Source organism: Molothrus ater, chromosome 15 (genome assembly GCF_012460135.2).
Source record: "Molothrus ater isolate BHLD 08-10-18 breed brown headed cowbird chromosome 15, BPBGC_Mater_1.1, whole genome shotgun sequence".
Lineage (NCBI taxonomy): Eukaryota > Metazoa > Chordata > Aves > Passeriformes > Icteridae > Molothrus > Molothrus ater.
Window position 1 is genome coordinate 8,956,881 of NC_050492.2, and position 23,387 is coordinate 8,980,267.

The 23,387-nt window shown below is 50.7% G+C and overlaps 1 protein-coding gene across 1 annotated transcript in view; it reads left to right on the forward strand.

Annotated features, from left to right (window-relative positions):
* The window catches only part of JADE2 (jade family PHD finger 2), a 71,600-nt gene that overhangs the window by 22,238 nt on the left and 25,975 nt on the right, over window positions 1-23,387 (forward strand). Inside the window, 2 exon segments of the mRNA XM_036391449.1 lie at window positions 12,530-12,699; window positions 22,296-22,507. Of these exon segments, the coding sequence (XP_036247342.1) occupies window positions 12,530-12,699; window positions 22,296-22,507 (382 nt within the window).

Genomic DNA, 23,387 nt, shown 5'->3' on the forward strand with positions numbered 1-23,387 from the left:
CTGCAGTGTGGTGGTGACACTGCATCCCCGTGGTACTGTGCTCCACCTCTGCTAGAGACCATAGTGGAAGGATCTCTGCTGGACCAGAGCTGAGCCTTACAGCCCCTGTGTGAACTCTGCAGTTATTTTACACTTGTGTAAACAGAGGCACAGAGATTTCCAGCATGAGGAGATCCAGATGCAAGGTCCCAGTCTGCTGTGGGATGCAGTTGGGTGTTGGAGGCAAAGCTGGCTCATCTCAGCTTCAGGATTAAACAGGGTAAAGTAAGAATAAGAGTTACCAGCAGTTTGGGAGCATCAGGGCTTTGGGTACCTCTCCTGATGTAAATGGGAAGATGGGATAAACTCAGATGAGTTTTGTATTCCCAGAGTCACACCATAATAAACCCCAAAGGACGTGGACTTTGCTGGTTGATGTGTGCTCGTAGGAGGCTATGGAGCCATTTTTGAGTTGATGTGCCAGGGACCTGGGCTCGTCCCTTCCTACTGGTGGCGATGCGTGTTGAGCTTGCACAGTGCAAGCTCAACACTTCCTAAAGCAGCGGCACCTACGTGGGATTTTATGCACCTGTGCAGGTTTTATTTCCTCCTTTATTTAATGATTTAATGTTCTTGGCATGTGGCTCCTTCCCCAGGCTGACAGGGATGCAAGCAGGATCTCAAGGTGGCTCTTGGATCTCGCATTAAGCCACATTAGTATGTGCTGTAGATTCTGTTTCCTGTGAATTTGCACACAGCGGGAGGACGAGCAGGAAGGCTGCTTCTTGCTGGCAGCCTTCCCAGATATTCTTGGCATTGCAGATCTATACTTGCATCGTCGCTGTGGCCCTGTTTTAACAGAAAACAGAAAGTGCTGTGCTAACAGGAAGGCACAGCCCCGGCGAGCACCGGCGATGGCGGCACCGGCACAAACCGTCTGCCGTGTCGGCACCACGGCCCTGTCCCTGTCCTGTCCTCCCTCAGTCCCCTCTGCCCTTCTCTGATGGCCACACAGAGGTCAGGCAGCTCCTGCTGTGCTCAGGGAACACATCCAGCTGGTGCAGGGCTGGCTGGATTGGGTGGTGTGGCACTGCCCACTCAGGTTCATCTCCTCCGGGCTGTTCGTTACTGGACTCCCATCAGGAGGTGCCCCCACATGTCCAGGAGTTCCAGCAGCTCTTTCCAAGGGTGTGTATTGCTGGCAGGCTGTGCTTTTGTGATGCCAGTGTCACTGGCAGAGGAGGCACACGGAGCAGGTCTGTCTGTGGGAAGCAGTGCTGGAGATGAGTGTACTGAGGCGGGGAGAGGAATGAACTGGTGCACCAGCAGTGGGTGTAGGACTGGGACACATCCCTGCCCCCATCTGGCACTGAGAAGACACCTCAGCTCCTACTCTCAGGGCTGGGTGCTGCATCCAGAACACCCAGCAAAGGGAGAAAGCCCCTCCAGGAGCGGTCTGTGCTGCAATGTGGAGCATGGTAGCCTGAGGAAAGGTGGCCAGACTGGCCTGGCAGCAGGGTGGCACGATGCAGATGTCCCAGCTATGCCTGGACGTCACCTCTCCGTGTCCCCTGGGAGTGCTGGCTGGCAGCCAGGCTGTATCCCTGCAGTCCCAGCCTGGGGAGGGCTCCCCGAGGCTGCCTGCTCAGTGTGTACTCCATGAACCAGCACACTTTGTTCTCAGTGCTCAGATTGGACTTCCTCTCCTCGGTCGGCGACGCAGGCTGGCTGTTGACTCATCAGCTGCTTCCCTTGGGCTTTGCTGCAGAAGGGGCAGGCAGGATTCTGCAGCAGTTTGAGGAGCTTTTGGAGCACAGCTTTTTTTCTTTTAACATAATCCTTTTTTTTTTCTTTTTTTTCCCCCTGTTTTTTTTTTTCCCCTTCCCTCCAGCTCATCATGAAAAATGTGTGAGTTTGGAGCTTGCAGATGGCATGCTGGCGATTTTACAAAGGGCTATTTCTTGGGTTGGTTATCCCTGTTCTGTGGCTGCCTGCCCTTGAATATGCCTGGGTTCTGGTATGCTCCAGAAATACATGTACACTTCCCTCAGAGACTGTGCTCTGATCAAAAGAAATGAAAATCCCAATTGCCTTAGGCCTAAATGTTTTGATCACAAGCCCTGGGCTATGTGTGGGGAGAGGAAGGCTCCCTGCCTGCCCATTCCTGGGGACCCCCACAGTGACAGCTGGCTGTGGTGAGGATGGGCTGGCCAGTGGCACTGGTCCAGGACTGCAAAATAATCCCAGTGATGTAACATCAGGGAGTTTGGTCTCCAGCTCTGCCACTGGGAAAGGGAGGTTTCCAGTCAGATCTGCTCAGGCATCCCTTGTCCCTGTAGGCAGAGGGGAGGGATGGTCTGTGCACAAGGTGGTCTGTCCTGCCAGGGCTTCAGGTACCTGGTTTAGGGTGGGATGAATCACACCAGGACAGCAGAGGGTCTGGGCCATGCAGAATGGGGCCCTGGCGCTGCAGAGGGGGCACTGGTGCTGCAGAGGGTGGCACAGGTGCTGCAGAAGGGGCACAGGTGCTGCACAGGGGGCACTGGTGCTGCACAGGGTGGCACTGGTGCTGCAGAGGAGGGCACTGGTGCTGCACAGGGTGGCACTGGTGCTGCAGAGGAGGGCACTGGTGCTGCACAGGGGGCACAGGTGCTGCAGAAGGGGCACTGGTGCTGCAGAAGGGGGCACTGGTGCTGCAGAAGGGGGCCCTGGCGCTGCAGAGGGTGGCACTGGCGCTGCAGAGGGGGCACTGGTGCTGCAGAGGAGGGCACTGGTGCTGCACAGGGGGCCCTGGCGCTGCAGAGGTTGGCACTGGTGCTGCAGAGGGGGCACTGGTGCTGCACAGGGGGCACTGGTGCTGCAGAAGGGGCACAGGTGCTGCAGAAGGGGCACTGGTGCTGCAGAGGTTGGCACTGGTGCTGCAGAAGGGGGCACTGGCGCTGCAGAGGGTTGTTGGCTCGTGCCCAGTGCCTGTGAGTTCTTTGCAAAGGAGTGAGTGTGATTTACTCTGCCTGTTACTTGTCATCATTTCTGGTTTACTCTCTGCTTGACAAGTTCTTGTGTGGGCTTTCAGCAAGTCCTCACCTTTATTAGTTTGCTATGGGAAATGTGTTAATCCAGCCTGTTCTTACCTCATTCTGAGCCACTTGGACTTTTATTTTGAATGTTTGCTAATCTTCCCAGTGGATGCCTGTGGTTTATACTGGATCAAGCACACAGAAAGTCAAGTGTACTTCAGCAGCAAATGTATAGCACGAGTGAGCTGGATTTCCTGCTGCTCTGTAACAAGGTTTACAGCTCTTGGGACCAAGTCTGGTTTGGTACAGCCTTGGGAGCCTCCACATCTCACTCCATTGCCTCTGCTCTCCATCCAGAACCGTGGATTTATTGTGTAGCCAGGCAAACCCCAGCAGCTCTGACTGCTGGGCTTGCAACCACAGCCCTAATGAAATCACCTCTTAGTGATTTAGTGCACCTTGGGTCCCCTTTGAACAATGCAAGCAACTATTACTTTTAAGTGCTCTCCAGAGTGATGGGAGGAGAGGGATAGCCCAGCAGCAGGAATAGCTGCTCAGTTCTTGGTGCTGCTGTGGTAGTCCTGTTGAATTTAGGTGAGGTGTGGCTGGAAAGTGAGCTTCACTATGTTGCCAGACCTTGGGGAGGTGGAGGAGAGCTGTAGGTGGTTTATCTCAGTGCACTTGAAGAAGATCTGGAATATCTGATCTAGCTGAAGGTGTCCCTGCATTTGGCATGGGGCTTGGATTAGGGGACCTTTAAAAGTCTCTGCCAATTCAAACCATTCTGGGGTTTCATGAGGGGCACCCAAACAAGTGTAGCTGCAGGGGATGGTGGAAGAGGCAGGTGGATCCCTCCTTGTTCTCTGGGGTGGGCTGTGAGCTGCCTGGAGTGTCAGAGCTGTTCTCATGTGCTTCAGGGTTCAGTGTCAGTTCAGTGATCCAGAACACATTAAAAGAGTCTGGGTGCTGCCTTTTCAAATTCCTCAAAGCTTTGCTTTCACTGGGCTGGGTTTCTGTAAGGAGACCCATGTGCAGACACGGTGCTGGTGGATGGGAGTTGTTGTCATCTTGTGCCTGTGTCTGTGTTTTGAGCTTTGCCACACTCAGCCCTGTGAGTCACAGTGTAGGGGGATTTGTCCAGTTCTTGGTCTGCTGTGGCTCATGCTCAGACCATGGCAGGTGCAGAGCCACCACCATTGCTCATGTCTTCTGTTTCTGGCTCTCCATTAGTAGGTGGATACAAAGGCAAGTGGAGCTGTTTGCATTACTGAAGTAATTATGGAAACATTATCTGGCTGGGATAATTAATTCCAGATGCTTTAATGTTAGTAGCTTGGCTTAAGTTACATAAGGAAGCAACTTTGTTTTTGTCTTTTTATATCCAGAAAACACACACTCAAGTGTCCCTGGCTTCTCTAGTAGCAATTCCAAGACATATATTGCTTAAATGGAAATGAGCAGGATACTGGCAGCCTGCAGGCTGGGTTGGGAGGAGGTTGCTGTGTGACATGGGTCCCTGAAGGACCATGGGTGGGTCAGTGATGCTCTTGGCAAGGGGGAGAGGAGCACCTGTGGGTGCTGGGGTTGCTCTGCCCTGCTTGCCTCAGGGAGAAGGTGCTGTGTGAGCATCCTCTGCAGCTGCCCTGGAACTGGAGGCTGCTGTGTTTTGCTGGGTTTCAGAGCCAGGAGAGCAGCACAGGCTGTGTCACCTCCCAGCAGCAGGGAGGAACAGTCCCCCTGCTGCCTTCAACACCACTGTTAGAGCTGAATGGCACAGAGAGAAAAGGGGAAAGGAATATGGAGAAGATCTTTGCACAGCATCAGAAATTATGTGTGCATTTTGCTTTCAGCCCAGACACTGCTTTTGTCTGGTCTGCCAGAAAAACATCTGTGTTTTGTTGTTCAGTCAGCCCACCAGCAAACCACTGCCCAGCCATTGCTGTGTCCCTGCAGCCCTGGTTTTCCTCTCTCAGAAGCTGTGGAGATGAACCCAGCTGTGCTGTGGTGCTCTCCTCTGCCTTGGGAAAGCAGACACTGCCCTGCACCTGAATTCTTCTGTACCAGGTCCCCGCTCCCATCTACATCAAAATGATTCTCTGGGCACTGAATCAGAGTTGCAACTTAAATAATTCATTTGTTGAGCTAAATCTCAGTGAGATTTAGGCTGGAATATAAATGTGAGAAAGACAGGGACATCAACACTGGTCTTCCTCTAGTCTGCTGGGTATCAGGCTTTTTATGTGGTGATAAACAGCTCAGAAATGGAATTGGAAAAGCTGTCTGGGTTTCACAAGATGGCTGTTTAGTGCCTCCTGTTCACTTGTTTTCCTCTTTTTATCACATCAAAGAAGAGTGAATCACTTTCTCCTTAGAGGATTATGTTATTCCAGGGGCCTGGAAGGACCCACTGTGGTTACAGGCTGTTACAGAAGGAGATTTCAGATGGGGAGGGAACAGCTTAGCATTTTTCTTACTGCACCTGTTAATTGTAATTGGGAGCTTCAGCTGCGTTTCTGTAAAACTTCCAGAGCCTGCCTATGTAAATCCTAAACTGCCAGCAGCTTGGGAGGGGCCACCTTAGTGGGAATGGGATTGTCACAGGGGGATTTCCAAGCCCAAAGAGAGAGCCCTTGAATGGTCCTCGAAAGGAATTTGGCTGTGCCCTGCGGAGCTGTGCTGTGCTGCTCAGAGATCAGATGCTCCCCATGGCTCCGGATGCTTTAATAATGAAAATTTCTGATGTTCACTGGGTAGCAACGAGTGTCAGAATCCAGCTGGGAAAGAGCAGCGGCAGCCAAAGGGGGGCACCCTGTCCTGGGCTGGTCCCTGCCTGGCAGGGGACAGCAGGGTCCCTGGGACATGCTGGGGTCCCTGGGACATGCTGGGGTCCCTGAGGCATCCCGGGGTCCCTGAGGCATCCAGCAGGAGCCTGGGAGTGCAGCCTGCACAGGCAGCCAGGCATTGCTGCACAGGCACCCAGCATTACGTCACCTGGAGCTGCACTCACTGGCTGCTGGCACCGAGGGCAGGACGCTGCTGCAAGCAGCATTAACCCCTTCCTGAACATCCTCAGTGCCACTCAGGCAGCACAAAGGGACCTTCCCAGAGCTGAGCATTAGGCACTGATGTCTGTGCAGTCAGGGGGTGCATTTTGGGCACGGCTGCTCCTGTTCCTGGATGCTCCTGGGGCCAGGTTCAGCTGCTTTGTTCTCTCAGTACAGCAGCAAAAGGCAAATGGAGCTTCATGGCTGGACTGTGTGTGTAACTGCCTGTGTAGGTTTTTGGGACAGGCACTTAAAGGAAGGTTTGGGTTATAGCAAAGGGCAGTGCCAGCCCAGCCACCCACTGTGCCCATCAGGGCAGTGGGGACAAACTGCTCGTGGCACTGAGCTGTGTGCCGCAGGCAGGGATGTACACAGGAGGGGCTGATGCTAAGTTCCCTCCATCAGCCTTTTTCACTAGGAATGTGCTTGTTGCAGCCCCTGCCATGAAGATAGCCTACAAATGGTGCAGAATGGGTGGCAGATGGGGCCATCCAGGCTTCCCTTCATCCATCAGCCATCACAGGTTTCCCTTCCCAGACCAGAGGTTCCCCTTCCCATGGCTGCTCTGTTGATGTATGTTTGCATGATGAACTTACATGGATTTTCAGAGGCTGTTGCCAAATCTTGAGGGGGTTTTGGCTCCAGCAGCCAATAAGGAAATACTACAAATCATTTATTTTCTGCACAAAGTGATCCCAGCAGTGCCATCTCATTCTTCTCAGGTTCTTGTTTGTTTTAAGTAGAGGGTTTGGTGACAGTGCCCTGTTTAGATGCACTGTGTCACCTCTCTCCCTCCCTCTCCAGGACCAGCTGCCTCCAGCATCTCTTCTCCATCCACAGGAGGATGTGTTGACAAACTCTGTACCTGTGGTCCCTCTGCAGGGTTCTGGGCTCTGGTGTCAGGTTCCTTATGCCAGGGGTGCCAGCAGGGTGCCCACAGGGCTCTGAACTCTCTGTGCTGGTGACCAGGGTGCTCCAGATGTTACCTGGAGTATCTTCAGCCAAGGAGGGAAGGGGTGAAGTGCACAGGTACCTGTCAGCACCAAGACCTGGGTGAGCCTAAAGCCACTTTTGGGCTCATCCAGCTGCTCAGGCCAGCTTGCTTGCAGGTCTGTACTTCAGGCCAGTTAATTGAAAACCTAAATATATATTATCTTCTTGGCCTTCCCTTTTGTCTTTGAGCCCAGCTTTAGGAGTATAGTTTTTGGCTCATGGTTTTATAGCCTTTACTAGAAGCCATAAAAATACAAGAAGTAGGAGTAACATGGTCAGTAAACCTGGGTGTGGGAATGCTGAGGATCACAAACCCTTGTGTGTGGGTTGTGGCTCATTATTGTGACCATCCACCACTATCTCCAGCCCTATCCTTCACTCTTATACCCCCAGGCACTTTTTCTAACTTAAATGCTTAAATTCTGCTCTGCTGTTGAGAGGCAACAGCATGTATAAAATCTGTTAGCTTAAGTTCATAAGAAAGTGGGGCATCCAGTCCAAATGGCCTGCTAGATACTATTTTTAATAAACAGAAAGTGAAAATCATCCCTTTAAATTGCCCTTTTAAAACTGTTTTGTGCCACAGGAAAATTCCCCCATAAGCAGAGCTGGTGGTAGGAGCAGTATCAGCACTGAAGGCTGCTGGCAGAGCTGTCTTTCACTGACTTTCTTAAGCTGACTTATTTATGGACATTGGACAAGACTAATTTAGACTGGAGTGGAGGTAAAGAAAAGATTACTGACTAATGTCTTCGTTGTAATAAAATTAAGTATTTTTAGATGAGAAACACTATGCAGGATTAATTATTTCTGATATATTAAAAGGGAGCATATAGAAAAAAAAGCCTTTTCCCTTCAGCCAAGTGAAGCATTCAGTTTACAGAGATGATTAACCATGGGAATTTGCTGAGTATATTTTATTACTGTGTAATCTTCTCCAGGGATAGATGTGATCCTCAAGAGTGTTGGGGTCCACTTACTCCTTTTCCTCAAGTGCCCTTGAGACCCACTTTCAGACTAATGGCCTCAGGTTTGTTGTGATTTTCAGGCTGATCCCGATTTTCAGCCCTTCGTTTAAACGAGCCTTTGATTGATACAGGATTTTTAAAAAATGCTGTGTCTCTGGATAAATAAAGGAGTAAATGCTCCTCCTGTGTAACTGAGCTTCTGTGAATGGTCTGGCTCCTGGTGGAGGCTTTGCCTCTGTGATTCTTTGCCATGATGGTGAATTTGGGTGGGTTGGTGGCTCCTGTGCAGACTCCTCATCACCCAGCCTGGGTATTTCTTTGTCCACCAAGCAGCAGTTTGGAAACATGGTTTCCCAGTGGATTAAGACCTGTTGCTGCACAAAAGGGGAGCCCTGATGACATCCCCAGCTCTTGGAGCCCAGCAGGAGATGCACAGACACTGGTGAAGGGCAGCCTCTGTGCCTTGTTCCATTTTTATTGCTTTGTCTCTACTGCAGTGCTTGGACAGCACAAAGCCTACAACTGTTTGGGCTCCAGTTTCTTGAAGCTACTGGAGGTGAGGAAGGTGCCCAGGTTGGTCTGTTTTCTGTATTGCTGTGAGGCAGGACATGGTCTTTTACAAAGGATTGCTCTCTTGTCTTAAACTGTAGGATCTCTTCCTTTCAAAGCTCCTCCTGGCCTAAGGCACTGTCACTGCAGTCACTGATCTTCACATCTCAGCACCAGGAAGGCCTTTGCAGGTGTGTCAGGAAGGAGTAGGCTGCTTTCTAGGAATGTGATTTTATCCACCAAAGCAGATCCAGGAATCAGTGGCAGGCTGTGCTTCTCTAGGGCATTGGGATGCCCCATGTGAGCCTCAGCATCTGGCAGCCTCCAGCTCCCCTCAGGGTGGGAGCAGTGTTCATGGGAGCAGGCACAGGCTCTCCTAGGGTTTGCTGAATTGTTTGCAAGCCATAAAACCCTTGTGTTTGACTGAGTGCTTCAGATGAGTCAGGGAGTTGATCTGGACCAGGCTTCCAGCAGGTCTTCATAGGGTTATACAAGTTTCTCACTGTATAAAAAATAATTTAGCAGCTATTTCAGTTTCTTAATTTCTGACCTTCTCTGTTTGCTGCTATTTGAAATGGTGAGAAAATGGCATGAACATGTCTCAGCATCCCCAAGCCTGAATTAACTCCAGGAGATCCCAGCCCATGCTGCCAGACCAGCATGGGGTTATGGGCAGGAAACTTCAAAAGTAAAGTTCAGTGATCCTCTTAGGAAGATACTGTTCATAGTAATGCTCATTCCTTGTAGGAAAGTGTCTGCTGAGAGCTGCAGCACCTGATCATCCCTCCCTGATCCCTGTGCTCCCAGATGGGGAGAGGCACCTGCCATCACTGCACTGGCATGTTTCAAACCATTAACAGAGTGCTGGTCAGCTTGTTAGATGTTTGTATCTTCATTACCTTGATCTTCATCATCAGTGACATGGTGAGAGGCAAAATGTCCCTCTACAAGTGCCAGTTCCCATTAAACCAAAGCAAACTGCATTTAATTACAGTGTCAGAAAGAGCTGGACATTGAGCACTGGTGGAGCTGCTACCATCAGTGAGCCCCTGAGCTTCCTGTGATCTCTGCATCACCAGGGACTGTGCACATCCAGGACCTGAGAGTCTGACATGAATCCAGGTTTGGGGGTATTGGGAGCACTGGGGAGGTGGGTACATGACTCGAGGGACAGTCACTTGTCTCCTGTCTCTGAGCATCACGTTCAGCAAAACTTCTCCATGAGGTTCCTGCAGAAAGGAGGTGGAGCTGTGTGCCCAGCTGGGAGGGGATGTGCCCAGGCTCAGGCAGGGGCTGGTCCCACACACCACTCTTGGTGGGCAGTGCTGTATGCACAACCCCAAGGGGTTGCTCCATGTAGGGGGATAGAATATAAGAAAATAAAGATAGTGTAGAAAATAATCTCACCCCTAAAGGAGTTGGAGCTGGGGCCAATTATCAAAGATTAGGAACAGGCCTGACTTTAACAGGCCACAGCTGTAACCAATGAGAAAAAGAGTGCTATAAAAGAGTGGGGTGGCTGGGTGAGAAGGGCACTAGAGTCATTTGGCTGCTTTGTGAAGAAGAAAGAGTCAGTGCTCTGAGGAGATGCCCACGAGAAACACCAAGAAGGTTTGGAACCTTTGTGATAGGAGACAACAGCATGGAACCCCTGTGATGAGATAACGACAGCTCCAGCCACGTCAGCATCCTCATCACACTGAGTGCATTTCAGTGCTCTCAATGCAGTGAGTGACCTGTTCAGGCTACTCCTTTGATAGGTGCACAGAGCATTAATCTTTGCAGGTTTATGCCAGGGTAAAAATAGCAGCTCTTTGCTCCTGCCATCCCGAGCATCCGTGGCTGGCTCGGTGTCAGAGCATCACCTGTTGCAGGGGCTTTTGGGTGAGCAGCTTGTGTAACTTGGCTTAATGAGGGCTTATGGCCCTGACCTCGTGCTGCTCAGGCAGCTCTTCCCAACAGAAGCTGTCATTGCAGGTGGAGGACTGGTTTTTTTCTCTCGTGTAAGAAGGCTGTGCCCAGCCTGGCTGCTCCCACACCCAGGCTCTGTCTCTGTGAGGGATGACCCAGACTTGAGCTCATGGGAAGGAGAGGTTCAGTCTGATGTGAACCAATGCACATTGCACCAGCAGCTTCTGCTTTACTTTTTTGTTAATAGAATCTTCCAGTGGCTAAAGGGGCTACAAGAAAGGCTGGACAGGGAGTTTTTAGGTGGGTATGTAGTGATTAGACAGAGGGGAATAGCTTTGAACTGACAGTGGGCAGATTTAGATTAGATAATAGGAAGAAATTCTTCCTTGTGAGGGTGGGGAGGCCCTGGCACAGGGTGCCCAGAGGAGCTGTTGACTGCTCCATCCCTGGAAGTGGCCTAGGCCAGGCTGGATGGGGCTTGGAGCAACCTGGGCTCGTGGAAGGTGTCCCTGGCCATGGCAGGGAGGGGTGGAACTGGATGATCTTCAAGGTTCCCCCTGAACCCATCTATTGTGTGATTCTCTGATTTTTAAGGGTTTGGGAGCTCCTTAGATGCCAATCCTGAAGCTGTGGCTGGAGCATACCTGTAATGTCTGTGTTAGAGAAGTCAGTGAATCCCCAAATCCTATCCTTGATTACAGTGAGATTGTTCTAAAATGTGGGGACTGAGAGCTGCCCTTCCATGTGGCTCTTTTTGGTTCTTTACCTTAAATTTGGAGCTGTACTCAGGACATTGGGTCACATGTTTATTTTCAATTTACTGGTGGGGAAGGTAAAGCAAAAGAGATAATAAGAACCCATTTCTTGATGTTTCCCTCTCTGTGCCATAAACTGTTGCTTCTCCTGCTGGTGGCTCTGAAGTACCTCCAGTGTTTGTGACCACAGAGGACAGCAATTAAACTGCATGTCTGGCTCTGTAGGACCTCCAGGTTCATTTTCCTGCCCTGCCATAGATTTCCTTCCCAACCTTGGCAAGGCAGTGGGGTCTCATTCCCAAGGACAGCTGGGCTCAGGTGTCTCTCCTTGGCACATACAGACCTTGGAGCACCTGGTACCACAGCTCACCTGGTTCTGTGATGGACACCATGGCTCTGCCCCAGACACATCACAGAGCACAAGGCACTCGATGCTCTGACATTAGCAGGACAGAAGGCAGATAAAAGTCTTCCAGGGATCAGCAGCCTTCCCAGCTGGCACTGGTGCAAGAGCAGGGCTGGGTCCCCCAGCTTTGCATGGGGAGAAGCTGTTTGGAGGGGGCTGATGTGCTGCAGTGAGTAATGTTTGGTTGCTGTTTCTTTGCAGCATCTTTCTGGCTTGCTGTCTGTGCCAGGAGGTGGATTTCAGGGAGGAAATGTGAGCTGTGCAAATCCTGCAGCAAGCTCCAGCTCCCAACCTCTCTGAGATCTGTCAGCTGGCACCACAGGCTGCTTCTCATTTCCAGCTTGTCCTCTGCTTGCATGTCATGAGGCGTGACACTGTTGACATGTGCATGGCAAGTCTCATGCATAGTGCTGCAGAGCTGCCAAGGAAAGGCAGAAGAGCTGACAGCCAGTGCCTGCTTGCTCTCTGTGCAGGGAGTTTGCAGCAGATGAGGCAGCTCCTCTCCCCATCCCTGTGGTTGTGATTAGAGAGCACTCAGAACAAATCTCAGAGGCCACCATGAGATGTTCCCCAGTGCCAGGAGTGCTAAAGAGCTGCCCAGTGGCTGTGGCACTGCAGTGCATGGCACACTGGAGGTGTTCATGGAGCAGTTAATGCCTGGGGGGCTTGCTGTGAGTACTTGGCGCATCATCTCCACTGCACCTCATTTTTCTCATGTAAAGAGTAATTTCTGTGGATGAATGGGAGCACTCTTGCTGTAGTTGCTCTCCTGAGGCCATCTGTCAGTGCTTGGACTGACTTCAGGTGCAGTGGCTTTGTTTTCCTTCACGGAGTCAGGTGCCCAGTGTGCTCTCACCCTCCATGGCAAGAAACAGAATTTTCTCAACCTCCCCTTCTTTTCTTCCAGGATCATCCCCCAGCTGGAGAGCTCACTTTCACAGGTTTCACCCAGCAGCCTGCCTGGCTCTGAGATTTCAGAAGCTACAAGGACTTACCTGCAGGGAATGAGCCGCTACGACCTGGACGAGCTCGATGCCTGCTGGTTGGAACTTGTTAACATGGAGCTCAAGGAGATGGGTGAGTATTGCTGGGTTTGTTTTCTTTCTGGCCTGGGTGTCCCACAGTGGGCATTTTTGAGTAAGCATGTGGAACTAAAGGCCTTGAAGAAGAAATGTCAGAAACCCTGGTTCTGATTGTTTCCTGTTCCAGGCATCTCCAGATAATCACAGCATAACATTGCCTGCGTCACTGCTGTTATATCACTGCACATTCTTCAAATCCTTTAGTGGATTTTGGTTGAGTCCAAGTACCTGAGCTTGGAATTTGACCACTGGCACTAGTGCTTAGCATGGTCTGCTGGGCAGATTTGTTGGCACAGACCCCTGGGTGTGTGTAGTCCTGCCAGACTGTGGAGGGATTTTCCAGTCCTTGTTAGGGAAGGGTTGCTGTGGTGTGGCTGCTGCCCTGCAGGTAAGAGTAATAACCTCAATAAAGCATTCACCTTGTGAGGTCAGTGAAGGCTCAAGCATGCCTACATGGAGGGTTAGTCCTGGTGGCAAAGGCCTTTCAGGAGTGGGGAAAAGGATTTTATCAGGTGCTTGAGGAGATGGGATAGTGCCCTGAGGAGCAGGAGGATTGTGCTGGCTCTCCCAGGCAGCTGGTTGAGGGCTGCAGCAGGATTCAGGGTGAGGTCAGGAAGATGCAGTTCAATGAGCTTGCATGGAGCACACGTGAGCTCAGAAGTTGGCCATGACATTGACTGATGCTGGTTTTGGAAGATCTGTCCTTCTGGTGTACTCCTGATTTACAATGAAATTTTGTTACCATGACCTTGAGAAAGTTTTAGAAGCTGCTTTCAGAGTTTGTCTGATTATCTGGTATAGGTATCCTGTATATTGGATTTCCCATAATCTCAACATTGTGGAGCCTGTAGCATCACAGAGAAGTCACAAGTCAGTTCTGCCCTCATTAGCTGGTCCTGTATTAGCAGCCTCAGCTCTGTCATTAGCACACACAGGTTTTGAGGCACTGGCAGCTACAGTGAAGTCCTTGTGCAGAGCAGAGGGTGCTGCTGGATAGAGCCAAGTGCCTCAGTCCTGCTCAGGACTTGCAGAGGATCCACCCTTCCTAACCATGCACAGCTGCTGTTGCTGCATCAAGAAACCACCTTCAGCCACACTGGGCATCATCCTGACCTCACTGTGCCTTCACTGTATCCCCTGCTGCATTTCCCTCACCATCTCCACAGCTGCACGGCCATCAGAACTTCTCTGGGCTCCAGAGAAGCGTTGTCTCTATTTCCACTTCCTCTTGTGTGTATTTCATAAGTCTCTAGAAGTGAAGACGGCAGAGATTTGGCTCCTCCAGCTCAGTTGGATTACATTTGCTTTGCTTTATTATTTCTTCAGAGTGTTAGGTTTCAAATGCAGTTTCCAGCTGTGGAGCTCCTGGGGTGATGGAAGGTTGAGATAACTGGAAGGTCCTGCCCCAGCCCAGACAGGAGCTGGCTGTCCCCATGTCACCTTTGGGCTGGCATGTGCCAGCCCCACGAGTGCTGGGGTAGAGGGGCAGCTTCTCCAGCAGCTCTGCCTTGGGAGTGAGTTGAGTTTAGGAGGGGAGCTTTAGGCTGAGCTCCATCCCAGCCATAGCCCTGCTCTGTGCAGGTGTGGTGTGGCTGGCGCCTCAGCATCCCAGGGAATCAATCCCAGGTCAGGACACAGGCACTGCTTTGCTGCTGACCCTCAGCCATGCTGAGCAAGCTGCATCTTTTTCCCTCCATCTCATCATTTATCAGCCAGTCACCTTTTCCAAGGAGTGCCCTCAGGAGATGTTTGTCCAGGGTGGATGAAACCACAGAATCTGAGGAAGCCCTTGAGCCTTCCTGCTCACCAGCTCTAGATGGTGATAAGGACTGAGGTGATCCCAACAGTGGTAGTACAGAGAGCATCACTGCCCATTCCTGCTTCTCCTGCCCATTCCTGTCACTGAGGGAGCTCTGTCATTCCTGGCTGAGCCTTAAATATGCTGGGGAGAGAGCAGCTTTGAAAATCAGTGTTTGGCATGTGAAATCCACTGCAGGTTCAGCTTCAGCCCAATAGATTCTGGTATCTTTCCCCCTCCCCCAGTCCTCCCAACTTCTCTAGCAGTGCAAGGACTGGTGCATTTTTTCCAGTGGCTTGGAAAGGAAAAGATGTGGCTTTGATAATGCCCCATCCCTGCTGCTGTGGGGAGCTGGGGGTTTGGCAGGTGGGAAGCAGGATGGGAGCTGGTGCTCCTGGCTGCAGGATCGTGGTTCATCACCCATGGGAGCTGTGCCTGCTGTGGAGGCTGGAGGTCATTGGGCTTCTCTGAGGGGGTGCATCTTCCTGCCCCTGGAAGTGATGGGATTTGGGTGCTCATAGAGGAAAATTGTTGTGGCAAATCTGTTGCTGCTGAGCTCCTGGGCTGAGCCAGAGCAGGGACTTTGCTCCCTCTGCTTCCCAGATGGGAAAAGCCAGGGTGGGATTTGGGTGCCCTTCAGCACCCAAGGCAGAGGGTTGGCCCAAGGCAGTCCATAAATAGCTCTTTCTCCCGGAAGCCCTTGACATTAATGACACTGTTAATGACTCCCTGAGATTTCCAAACCTGCTTTGCTAATCTCCAAGATCATTAACATGACTTAACTAGAGAATGGCAGCCTGTCCTCCCATTCAGAGGAGTCAGGAGTTATCTCCCAGCGTTAATTTAGGAGGTAGGCAGAAGTTTAAATTCTTCATGGGTGTTTGGCTGAACTGTTGTCACTGGGCTGTGCAGGGGTACAATATGTCATTCCCAAAATATTTAATGACAAAGAAGGATCCAGATCTCTGACTGGCTCCTGAGGATGTGTGGGGAGGAGAGCTGGAAAACACCTCTGAGATCATCCAGCTCGCCTTTCGTGGGACTACATAGCACACAGCACATGCCTTTTCCAGTCCTTTTTAGGTCACCCCAGGGATGGAATTTTATCACCAAGATCAGATAAACCTCCAGATAGCTCCAGCTCTCTGCATTCTGCCTGCTGACTCCTCTCCCAATTAAGTGGAATTGCTCCAGAAAGCAAAGGTTTCACATGAAAAGCAAAAGTCTTAAACATAAAACAGCTTTAAATAGTTTTAAACCCCCTAGTAATATGCCTCAGTAGCTGTTGCTGTACTCGATGGAAATGTGCTGTTTAAAGAACCTTTGTGTCCTAGGATGAAGTCAGTATTTAGGCATGCCTAAGTGTTTTATTTGTTGCTGCTGCAATATGAGATTGTAAAAAAAGTGGATCTGAGGAAGACTGAATGGAGCCTGGAGCCAGATTAATGTCCATGCCACTCCAGGCAGCACAGGCCTGTCCTTTTAGACAGCAGCCATGCCATAAGTCTTCATTTTTACATTAACATTTTATGCTGTGTTTTGTGATCTCCGCTAAATCCAAAGCTATTGTAAGAGTGGAGCTAGAGAGACTTCAAAGACCAAGGCTGAAAGATCCTTTTGCAGTGATGGGCACTTCATAAACACATGGAAAATCCTCAAGAAATTGCTAAAATTGTTGTCGGAATCAATTTTGCTGAAGGCAGAGTCGAAGTTTCTAAGTATTCCCTTGACTTAATCCATATGGTGTATTCTGCTCACATATGCCCACCACAGCTTCTATCTTTGGAGCTGGAGGTGTTCCTGGTATTTTATGGCAGGAACATGCAAAGGTCACATGGATTGCTTTTGAAGCTCCGGGGGGAATTCAGCGCTGCATACTTGAGATATGTCTGTGTGCTAATGTGCTGATCCCTCCCTTGGTGGAGGTGAGATTGGTCAAATAGATGTGAAAGAAGCTGCAGTCAGTGGAGCACCCTGGGCAAGATGTGCTCAGTGGAGCAGAGGCTGCTGTCAGTCCTGCTCCTCACAGAGTGGCTGCTTCCCGCCCTGGCATTCTTGGGTGTCACACTCCGAGGCTGCTGCCATCCCACTGCATCCTTTTGGGATTCTGGGAGCCCCTTTTTCACCGTGAGGCAGCAAGTTGGCACTCCCCAGGCAGAGCCTGTTTGCAAGCAGCTGCTGCCCACCACTGTGTGTCCATGTCCCACTGTGCAGGACACCCCAGGATAGAATTGCAGAATGGTTTGGTTTGGAAGGGACCCTAAAGCTCATCCCATTCCAAGCCCCCTGCCATGGGCAGGGACACCTTCCACTGTCCCAGATTGCTCCAAACCCCATCCAACCTGGCCTTGGACACTTCCAGGGATGGGGCAGCCACAGCTTCTCTGGGTACCCTGTGCCAGGGCCTCACCACCCTCACAGGGAAGAATTTCTTCCTAATACCCATCTCACCCTGCCCTCTGTCAGTTTGAAGCCATTCCCTGCTGTAAAACACCACAGGCCTCTGGATCTGAGCTTGTTTATCTCCTCAGAGATACAGATAATCAATACCACGTGTAAATGAATGTATTAATTGTTTGTATGTGATGTATTAATGTATAGATTAGCAGGGTTGGAGATCAGTGGGAGACCCTTAAGACGTTTTCCCTCCACATTTTCAGCACAATCAGTTTTTACATCAAGTCGCTGTTTTGCTGTTTCCATAAATTCCTGGCAGTAATTGCAGTAGTTTGCAGCAGTACTCCAGCTTTGCTGCTGATGAGGTGAGGAGGCTTTCATCAGGAGTGCTCCAGGACAGCCCTGTCAGAGCCAAGCATCGCTGCAGAGAGGCAGCAGCTTCTAAAGTGCCTTCTGAAACATTTTGTCATCATCTTAAATTTGAGCAATAATTGATGTCGGTGGGTGGCAGAAAGGGTGATAATTGGTTCCTGTAAATCTTTTAAGTGCATTAGCAGGCTGTGTTTGTAACAAAATGTCTGGAGGCTTCACCGTGGATGCTCAGTTCACTGTTTGTGTGTGGGTCACGCTTTACGTGCCGGGTCTGTTTATAAATAACACTGATAAAAGATGAATGTGCAATTGCTGCATCGTCCAAGGGCTGTGTGGCTGCAGGAGGTGGCTCTGGGAGTCCCAGGTGGGTCTGGTGTGGTGCTCAGGTGGTTGGCTGTCATCCCCTGATGTCCCTGAAGGATGCCCAGGGGGGCACTCGGCCCGGGGCAGGGTGGCTGGTGTCCCCACAGGTGACAAAGCAGACAGGTTTGAAGTGGCTTGCCTGGGGCGAGCTGGAAGGAGATTGCTGGAGTGTGTGGTCCCTGTACCATGTGTGAACACCCCGTCCCATCAGGGACCTGTCATTGTTTCGCCTCAGGTTTTCAAAGATAGTCAGAGACAAGCCTACATCATCTCACAATTGCTTTCCCTTTTTAATTATACTTTTAAAAAGCAGTAATTTTACTTCTTTTATATATATATATATATATATATATATATATATAAATTTCCTGAAAAGTGGACTCCCAGGTTTATAGTCTGTGAATCAGTGAATGGCACAGCCTGCAGTCCTGATAGCTGTTTGTTCATGAGCTGTTTCCATCTCCAGGTATTCTCCACAGGGGGAAAGGATTTATTGTTTCAGTAAATTGATATTAGTGGAGCACAGTTCAGTCAGAAGTAGGTCTCTATTTTGTGAAAGGTGGCTCTCCAGCTATTTTTTTCCTCCCCTCGCAGTGAGTTGGCTCACACCACGACAAGGAGCAGCTGAGAATTCATTTAGCAGAAGAATATTGCTCCTTCATGCCACATAAATTACGATATTAGAGGAATAATTGTAAGGAGGGCGGCGTTGTGTGAAGGAATGTGCCTGGTGCTTGTCCCCAGCCTGGCACTGTGCCTGCAGGGCCAGCCCAGTAACCCCAGTTCCTTTGGGACAGAGGGTTAAATTCCGTGTTTCAGGTGCTGTGTGGGCAGCTGTAAGGGCGGAGCTGTGTGGAGCTGGGAGCCCCTGGGGTGATGGGGATGCTGTGGAGCTGCAGGGATCACAGCAGACCCTGACACAGACACACAGGGATGACTTTTTTGCTTGGAGCAAAGTTCTTTCATGTTTCCTTTTCATGAATCAGATCTGGAGACCTCCTGTAGTGCATAGTTATCTGTCACTTCTTCTCTTCCATTTCTGAAGCCAGCCCCATTTTCAGGTGCCTCCTTTAGCTGGGAAGGTGCTGCCCTGCAGCATCCTGCCCTGTGCAAACCAAACGGGACAGGAGTTTCTCCTCTGAGGTGCCGTGGGAGGCAGCATTCCCTGGATTACAGCCCTCCCCACTGTGGGGCAATACTGGGGTGTTCCAGGGAGGCTGGGTGGCCACATCAAAGCCCATCATGGTTAATGAGCTCCTGTTAATGGGGAAAGGGTGTGGGTGGCCTCCTGGAAGGGGTGATGGGACATTCTCCTCCTGTGTCAGTGTTTTGAGCTAAACAGCCAGGGATTATATTGGCACAGGATTGAAGCCTCACCTCTGCCTGCCTCTCTCCAGACAAACTCTGAAGAAGTTTATGGCTATCACTGCTGTCTTCTGTGGGGGCTCAGAATAACTTTGTTTTCTTTTCTAAGACCTTGGCACACCTTAACCAGGTGAAAATACTGTTCTCTTGGTCAGCAGGTAGAGTCCACTGGCCTGGGGATGCTCCCAAATGTGGACATCACTGGATTGTTAATAGTAGCCAAGATCAGTTGTCTGTCTTTGCTTTCCTTCTCTGGGGACAATAATAGTGTCACTTGTGCATGTGCACACAGGGAGTGCTTTGGTGGAGGATTTTTTGTTTGCTGTTTAGCTGGCCACGATCAATAAGAGAGCTTTTGCAGCCAGAAAGATGACAATTTTATGAATGCAGTTTAGTAGCACAAACTTCATGTGATACAGAAGGAGATAAATCGAGCACAAATGGAAAAAGCATTTCACCCCCAGGCCCCATTGTTTAGTGTTTCACAAACGATTAATCGCTTCATCCCCATCAAGTGCAATTGTCAATTCAATGAGCTCCGAGGTGTTTGGGATGAGGCTTGGCAAACACATTCCTGATGTAATTACACCTAAATGGAGTGGGAGAGTGCCTCTGTGTGTGTGTGTGTGTGTGTGTGATATCCATACTCCCATCTAGGGCTGCAATAGCTGCATGCCACAGAGGCTGATGGGGGAGCCCCACCGAGGCACTGCTCTCCCTCTGCCTCTGCCCTTCCTCTGGCAGGAGTTTTGGGATCAGCATGAACTTTCTCCCCAGGGTTAGGCAGGCGATGGTGGAAAATTCGGGAGGTGGGATGGGTGCTGCTTCTTTCCACTCGAGGTGAAGTGGAACGGTGGCAATGCCAGCATGATCCTGACCCTGGGCAAGGTTGAGTTTGTGATTCCTGTGGAAAACCCCCTCCCTTTCCTTCCTCATGCTGCCTGCAGCTGTCAGCTCTCTGCCTGCCCTCTCCCATGAGCACAGGGCAGCTCTGGAAAGTGTGTGGGGAAAAGCACTGGGAACACCTTGACGATCGTTTTGCTTTCCAGAAGAGCAGAGCCTGAAGTGTTGGGAGAAATGGATAACTCCAGACTGGCACTCTGGTGCTCAGGCTCATACTCACAGATGGGGAGTTGAAACCCTGACCAAGAGGAGGATGTTCTTGCTGGACTGGTTTAATACTCACATAAAGTCATGTTGAGCAAGTGCACCTCGGGTGGTATGTTTGTAAAGGGACTCCATTAAGGCAAAAATAACACTCTGACTTTCTCTGTAACATGCAGGCAATGACAGGACAAGGGCGGATGGCTTTGAGTTAAAAGAGAATTGATTTAGATTAGATACTGGAAATAAATTTTTCCCTGTGAGGGTTGGGAGGCCCTGGCACAGGTTACCCAGAGAAGCTGTGGCTGCAAGTGTTGAAGCAAACACTTGGACAGGGCTTGGAGCAACCTGGTCTACTGGAATTTGTCCCTGCCCGTGGAAGAGAGGCTGGAACAGGAAGATCTTTAAGGTCCCTTCCAAGCTCAACCCTTCCATGTTTCCATGACATCCAACAGGAGCGGTGCCAAGAGCAAGATGGTGGCTCCATCCCAGCCCTGGTGCTCAGAACTCGCTGTGCTAGTGCAGGATGCTTCACATTGCTGAGCTGCAGAGGCCCCAGGCAGCCTGTGCCAGCCTGGGGCTCAGATCCCACACCCATCTCCAGGCTGCTGTGGAATCCAGCAGGTATCAGCAGGTTCCTTGGCACGCTGCAGCACAGCAGCCCCAGCTCCTGCAAGGGCTGTGATAGGGAGCAGTGTTGTCTGTCTTAGATGGTATCTCAGACTCGACATAGACATGTAAAATGCCAGGCTGGATGTTTGCAGGGACTTGTCAAGCCAAGGGAAACCGTGCCAGTGAAACATTGGGGAAGAGCTTAAAAAGGCAGACAATGGTGTGTTTGCTTGCTGAGCTCGCCTACGTGGTGCTTTCCCCCTTGACAGAGTTTTTTCACTTGATCAGTGGCTATGGGGGGGAAAGATGCAGCCTCTGCCAGCCCCATCCAGCCAGAGGTGCTGGGACCCCTGCAACCCCATCCCTTGGGGCTTTGGAGCAGCCCAGAGTTCAGCCCAGAACAGGGACATCACACTGTGGCTTGAGAGATGACCAGGATGCCAGAATTTTCACTGGACATTTAATTAGAAACTGCTCCTTATGGGTTCTTCCTCAAGCCCTTTTTCTCGTCTCTGCTTACAAATGAGGTATTTTCTTCCATTGCTTTGGAGCAAGGAGGGTGGACAGCAGTTTGGGTCAGGCTCCTCCACTGTCTGGCCAGTCGTGGATATTTCTATCCACAGTAATGAACTACAAAGTCTAATTGTTTTATATTGCATCCTGCTGGTACTTCTGTTGTCCCTGTCCCTTCTCCTCTGATGACATAAAGCTCTTGGGAGACAGGGTGTGATGGGGGCTTAACTCTGCCTCTGACCCTTCAGGGAGAGCCTCACCCCTGCTCCTGACAGATTTTCTTCCTTGCCTGGAGTGACCTTACATTGCATTTGTGGCACCAGGATCTTAGTGTGCAGGTGGGAGGCAGCACTTCTGGGACAAGCCTTCTGTGTGGCACCATTTTGGGTGGTTTGGACAGGGCAGCAGCATGTCCTGTCTAAAGGCAGCTGGGTATCTCTCTGCTAGAGGTTGCTGCTCTAAAGAACCTCTGCTGATGATTGACCTTACATTCCTAGTTGTCTCTGTGGAGAAAGCTCTGGTAAAGCATCTCTGCTGCCTCTCTCCATTAAAGATCCTGGTGTGGGGGGAATAAAAGACCCACCTGGGTCTGACCTCCTGCTTTCAATAAACCCAAACACCAAAAACCCCCCTCATTTATGCTCAGTTTCTGCCTTTGGCTTCGGTTTTACATTTCTGTTTAATTGGCCTTAAAATGGTCAATTTTCAGTCTTAACAATTAAAGCACTGACTTTCTGTTGCCAAAGCTTGTCTGAGCCCTCTCTGCAGAAAGCATCTTTGCAAAACTTGTCTCCTTGAACATTGAAACTGTCAGCCCCAATTATCCGCATTGCTTCAGCTGAATGGGTTTCCTTCCTCTCAGCCAGCAGCAATATTTTGTTACTGTCTATGAAACACAAACTGCATCCCGAGGTAGGAGCAGCCGTTTCGCCCTGGCTGTGGATTTGCTCTTGACTTTCCATCTGAAATGCTCAGCCCCTGGCCAAACACTGCCCGAAGGCGGGTGGGCGCCTGTGCTGGAGCTGCTCTGGTGGCTCTGCCTTCACTCTCTGCCTTCTGCCTTGCAGAAAAGCCTGAGCTGGATGAGCCCACCCTGGAGCGAGTGCTGGAGGAGCTGGAGACCATGTGCTATGAGAACATGAACATGGCCATCGAGACCGAGGAGGGCTTGGGCATCGAGTACGACGAGGACGTGGTGTGCGACGTGTGCCGCTCGCCCGAGGGGGAGGACGGCAACGAGATGGTGTTCTGTGACAAGTGCAATGTCTGTGTGCACCAGGTGAGCCCTGGGGGAGCATGGCAGCACTGAGATGGTGTTCTGTGACAAGGGCAATGTCTGTGTGCACCAGGTGAGCCTTGGGGGAGCATGGCACTGAGATGGTGTTCTGTGGCAAGGGCAATGTCTGTGTGCACCAGGTGAGCCCTGGGGGAGCATGGCAGCACTGAGATGGTGTTCTGTGACAAGTGCAATGTCTGTGTGCACCAGGTGAGCCCTGGGGGAGCATGGCAGCACTGAGATGGTGTTCTGTGACAAGTGCAATGTCTGTGTGCACCAGGTGAGCCTTGGGGGAGCATGGCACTGAGATGGTGTGCTGTGACACATGCACCAGGTGAGCCCTGGGGCGTGGCTCTGCTCATCACACTCTGGTACCCTCCTGTCAGAACCCAGGAAATTCCTCTGGCTGCCCCGCAGGGCTCGAGACCCTGCCCAGGGGGCTCAGAGACCTTGGCACAGAGCCCAAGACCCCTGTGCCTTTGATTTAGCCCTTAGAAAAAAACAATTACCAACCTTTATATGAAGAATTATAAGTCAAGAGAGTTTAAGTAGAATAATAGTTGGTGACAGGGTGAAAAATAGATTTTTTGGGATTTTTTAGAACGGGGGGTTCAGGAGGCAAGACGGAGGAATCTGGATGTGTCCAGCCTTTCTCCTTCTTCTTGTTCTTGGCCTCCATCTTCTGCTGTGATGCTGGCACTTTTAGATTGGTTTAGAGTAGAAGCTCACTGTCTGACATAGGTGATAGGTATTGGGAAGTTATGGTAAGCAATGTACATGTAGTTTTTAGTATAAAAAGATAACACCACCCTGAGGGTTGCCAGTGTGCCTCAACCCAGCCTGCCAGACAGACCTGAGGCGGTCAGAGGAAGAATTTTATAGA